General features: G+C 36.3%; 1 protein-coding gene across 1 annotated transcript in view; it reads right to left on the bottom strand.

Annotated features, from left to right (window-relative positions):
* Positions 1-5,453, bottom strand: part of GPC3 (glypican 3) — a 427,782-nt gene that overhangs the window by 103,471 nt on the left and 318,858 nt on the right. Inside the window, exon 6 of the mRNA XM_015596824.2 lies at positions 496-616. Coding sequence (XP_015452310.1) covers positions 496-616 — 121 coding nt within the window. The remainder of the gene's footprint in view (positions 1-495; positions 617-5,453) is intronic.

The raw sequence follows: 5,453 nt of genomic DNA, 5'->3' as shown, positions 1-5,453 counted from the left end.
AAGAAGCAATCTGAATGTCCGGCAAAAGCAGGCTGATTATGATGAATATTTACAGGAATCTTATGTGGCCACAAAAAATGATTAACATGAAGATTTGTGGCAACATGAAAAAGTGTTTCCAATATAGTGTTAATTTTAAGAACTATAAATCACTCGTAAACTTCCAATTATGTAAAAAGTTTGTGTGAGTGTGATTTTTTGAATATTAGAAAAGAACATGAGAAAATGAAAACAGTTGGGCTGCCATAATGGAATTGTGAGAGAAATATTTTCCCTCTATTTTCCAAGTTTTCTCTAATATTACAATATCATCTTTATAATTTAAAAGTGGAGTGAAAAATGAGGGTCAAAAGTGCCTTTTAGCAGAGAGAATCTTTGAAGAAAATGAATAATAGCTGTCTTTCCAAAAGTTCAAGAATACAGTTTGGACAGTTGACACCATCCATTCCTCAATTTTTTGCCACTTCCATTTTTGTTGGATATACCATCACATACCTGGTTGATATGCTTCAGTTTGTCAATAATTTGACTGACCACTGGCTCAGGGCCCTTCATCTTCAGCTCATGAAGGTTGAACTGATTCTTCATTCCATTCCTCGCTGCCTTTTGACTGTATCTGGAAAGGTGATGGTAAAGAAAAGATTTGTTATAAAAGAGTCCAAAGCAAAGTGAAAGTTGACTGCATTTGGCACCAATGGTCAAAAGCTAACCACAAGCTCTCTTCAGCCTTCTAAATCATGAGATGGTCCCATGGTGCAAAAGCAAACTACTCCAGATAGAGTCTCTTTACAATGAAGAACACTCATTCAACAGTCAACAAACATTTGTTCGACATCTTTTTTTTCTAAGTGTTGGGGACACAACGATGAGCAAATCAGACAAAGTCTCTGCATTTATTGTCCTCTTAGTCTAGTGCATAGTCCAGAAGAGTAAGAGCCAATGGCAATGCAGAGTGGCAAGAGCTATGCTAAGGGAGTTCTGGGATCATGGCCAGGGAAACACACAAAAAAAGACCTTAACTCTAAGTGTACTTTCTACTCATGTTCTTCACCTCTTCTTTTTCTTCCACTTCCTCCTCCTATAATTTCCTGCAGGCCTTGGAACTGGGTTTCTCTTCGGGAGGCTTTCCCAAGCCATTTGCAGCATAAATTTGTGCTCGCTTTATACACTTTTTTCCCCAAGTACAATAGGGCAGTCCGATTAAAGGCAAATTCATATTTTTAATTACGAAAAAATGCTCATTATATTTGATTCAAATAGTACAGAAATAAACAAAGCATCAAGTAAAATTTCTCCCATCATCCTATCCTTCCAAAGGAGAACCAGAGTTAACAGTTTGATATATATTTTTCTAGGGGTTTTCACATGCATATACTAACATATCATGTTAACCAAAATTGGAATCATACTAGTCATAATGATTTGCAGATTTTTATCACTTAATAAATATCTTGGACATATTTCCATGTCAGAATATAAAGAGCTGCTTTGTTTTATTCCTTTATTCCTCTGTATGGATCTATCATTATTTATCTAATCCCTTAATGATAAACATTTCTAACATTTTGCTATTATAGACAGTGCTGCAAAGAACATCCTTGTATACCAACCTTTGCTCATTTGCATGAATATCTGTAAAGGATAAGTTCTTAGAATTTAATCATTTTACATTTCTAATATCGAATTATGACATGCAATGTATAATTAATACTACTGTATTTTTGCATAGCACTTTACAAAGCAGTTTCATATCACTCAGTTCATTTGAGCTTCTCAAATACACTGAAGTGGACAGGGCATATCTCACTATCTCCTTATTAGTGAAAATTTCACAATTTCAGAAGATATTGATCTGATTCTGCTAACGTTCCTTTTCAAGGAACGTTATAATGTATCTGCCAATATTAAGGACATGCTTTGAAAAACTTGCATGGTAGCAGAGAAGGTTAGGAAATCTAGTTCTGACTTTTATAATTAAAGTCATTCTCTAAAAAGAAAAATATGCTGTAGTCAAGTTGAGAACATCTGATTGCATTTCTTCTAAAATGGCAACTTAACATATTCAGCTTATTTAACTTTCAAAGTTGGTGAATACAAAAATCACCAACCATCAAATATCAATTGACTTTGGGAGCTATATTAAAGAAATATGTAACAAAAATCTGTGTGTGTGTGTGTGTGTGTGTGTGTGTGTGTACACAGATATATATATATCTGGTGGGAAATAGCTAGTAAGAGGCTAATAAGCCTCCTCTTTTATGTTCCTATACTGCTGTGTGTTTAAATATCATCTTCCTCTCACGACACCACCAACTCCATCTTCTCTGCCTTAAGCAGAGACCCTGTTCACAGATAAAGAGGTAAGGCTCATTACAAATCTTCTGAAATGAACTTTAGGAATGCATTCCTAAAGACATTGCCTGGGACTTGTTCATATTGAAGCTTGCTGGCCACTTTTATGCCCACTCCTACAAAACAAGCGACTTCCTGAAGTTTATTATTCTCATTGGAATAGTGCAAAGACATCTGCCAACTTAGTGATTTTTCACTATATTCTCTCTTCTAAATCATTTATAAATATTAAATCAAATTAGTCCCACAGTTGACCCCTTGCAGCTCTACTGTATTATTTTCTGGCATTCAGAAAAGTGTCCCTTTAGCTCTATTTTTTGTTTCTTATCTCCAAACCATGAATAAGGAGCCAGGACTAAACACTGCTCCCCAATCCCACGGTGACTCATTTTTTTAAAAAACAGTTTGGGGATTAAAAGCTTGCCAAACTTTTAAAAAGTCAAAATAGCATCCACTGTTCCACTCTATCCATACGCTATTTAAATCCTCAAAGGATTCTAGTAAATTAAGCATGGTTTCTGGTTACAGAAGTGTTGGGAAGAGCTGGCCTGTGGCTTAGACCTAAAACTTGCCTTTATTTTATTTACTCTACAAAGCAGTAACCAGAAGTACTGATCCAATTGATGCTTATAGCAGCTAAAATTTAGTGGCACTATTTTAAAACTTGGCATTCTTACACTATCCCTTCATGGTGTCTCAATACCTCTCTCCCAATCCCAAATCTTTTTTCTCTTTCTCAACTTTCTATCTTTTTCTCCTTAGCCAGACAAAGTATACAATGAAATCTTAAAAGTCGTGAATGTTATAATGGAATACTATGCATACATTAAAATAACCAAGCAGATCTACATGTGTTGATATGGAACCAAATTCAAGGTACACTGTAACAGATATAACTAGTGGTTAAGAATGTACAGTGTGATTCCATTTGGGGTAAAAAAGGGTCTGCATATGCATTACTCTCATATACTTTGTGTTCAAATATACATAGAAAATTTTTAAAGAAATGGCAAAAGGAATTACTTCTAGTGAGTGAGAAGAGATGTTGGGGAAGTTTTACTTTTTTCCATATGTTTCCATATCTTTTATATTTTTATCTTTATAATAATTTAATTTTTAATAAGTGAAATTTTATATAGTAGTTAACTTTTTAAAGGCAAAAAACGAAAGAAAAAATTAAAAGCAGGACTAACTCAAATATGCATCTTAGGGCCTACTTGTTAATGAGAGTTATGTTGGCCATCACTAGTGCCCCAGGCAAAAGAGGATTTCTTATGACATAATGCATATCTGGGCCAATATATGCAATGTTGCCCTGGAATTCCTTTGCATCTTAGATGGTTACCATCAGGTCACAAACGATACTTTGTTAGGTTAAACATAGACTATATGTTTTCTACTCTTCAGTGAGGTAACTACAATCTGCCTGTTTCAAAAGGACAGTGTATCAGGGAAGATGTGAATATAAATATACATTCTTACGAGCACCTTCTCTCAAAAAAGAGGCAAAAAATTTATTCAAGTTCTAGGTCACTTTCCCTGTAGATACCTGAAGTTTTCTCCTGATGAGAATTGAGGGTCTCCCTGAACCAATCTGATACATCATGATCTGCTGCCTTCACAACTAAATGTATCCTGGGGTCATCCTGAGTTGTTCATGCTCCTTTTATGTACATTCCATTGCGAGCCCAATATAGTCTGTAAGCTTTTTAAGGATGAGGCTTGGTAGTTCCTTTCTATGCCATACACAGCACCTTGTGGTACTTATATATAATAATGTAATAATCATAATAGCTATCAGCATTGAGTGCTTTCTTTGTGCCAGATACTGTCCCAAGCACTGAGGAAAAAGAAAACACATATTACCTCACTTAATCTTCCTAAGAATTCTATGAGATAGACACTATTATTATTAGCCCTTTTTTTGCAGATGAGGAAACTGAGGCACAGAGAAGTGAAGTTACTTGCTCAAGGTCACACAGCTAGTCAGTAGCAAAGCCAGAGTTCAAACATTGTTGAATCCATCTCCAGGTGTCTCTGTTCTTAACCACTATGCTACTGTTGCTTCCTTAAAAATCATCCATGCTAACTAAATATTTGACATTTCCCCACCACACTGCTCCATTGTGTAAGATAATTTGTATGCTATGTGTATTGGTTTACAAGGCTCACAACAGTGCCTGCAGCAACATCACTCTTTACCTACTCAGCAGATTCCTGGGATTGCCCTTTAAAAGCCCTTGGGGACAGCCCTGTGTATAGAGTTTCTTCTCCCAAACAGAGGTTTACAGTTTCGCTATTCAGTGAAATATTTGCATTCTTGGGACATAAAATGTTGAAGTTTGAGAAATAAATAATCCTACACCACCAGATCATGCCAGTAGACAAACACCAGAGGCGATGTGAAATCTCTAAGGACAATAGGAAAATGAATGCAGGAGAAAGTTGTGCTCAATGCCTCCCTGCCTTTGTTACTTCAGCTATAGCAGTGCGACATATGTGATGTGCCCCTGGGGAATTTTATGCATTCTCTAAGCTTCAAGTCCAGAGGGACTCAGTTAGGGGTGTCTCTGTAGCTTTGCATTAATTAATTAATTCAGTATTTCTTTTCCACTCGCTCTCTGTGTGCCACTGGTGTACATGGTTCATGACAGGCTTTGCATGAGGATGAGCTATCACTGCCACAATTATCCACATCCGCAGACTGCCTAGAGTGTTAGGAATGGGGACACTGTTGGCCATTGGGAATTTTAATAATAGGTTATCTGCTTAGTAATGCTCATCTCTAATTAGATTAATTGTCCTCGCTCCAGAATACTGCTTCTTTGCTAAAGCTTTGAAATGGTTCTGGCAATGAATACTGGCCAGCAGAGGAGGAAAGATAAATAAAAGGAAGTTCCTACCTCCCAAATCTAAAGTTTTCTTAACTGGACATATTGCGTGTGATGTTAAAAGTGTCACCTTTAAGCATTACATGTGATGTCTTCCTATCCAGTTTAGTATCTGTTTAGCACAAACATGACTACTATAATATACCAAGAACACTATTCGTGAAAGGGAATGGAGGGGTGCGCTTCTGTTTAGGCAGATTGGTTAGGGAT

The sequence above is a fragment of the Pteropus alecto genome, unplaced genomic scaffold, assembly GCF_000325575.1.
Source record: "Pteropus alecto unplaced genomic scaffold, ASM32557v1 scaffold19, whole genome shotgun sequence".
Taxonomy (NCBI): Eukaryota; Metazoa; Chordata; class Mammalia; order Chiroptera; family Pteropodidae; genus Pteropus; species Pteropus alecto.
The sequence above is the reverse complement of the archived record's forward strand: the minus strand, read 5'-3'. Positions and strand labels throughout refer to the sequence as shown.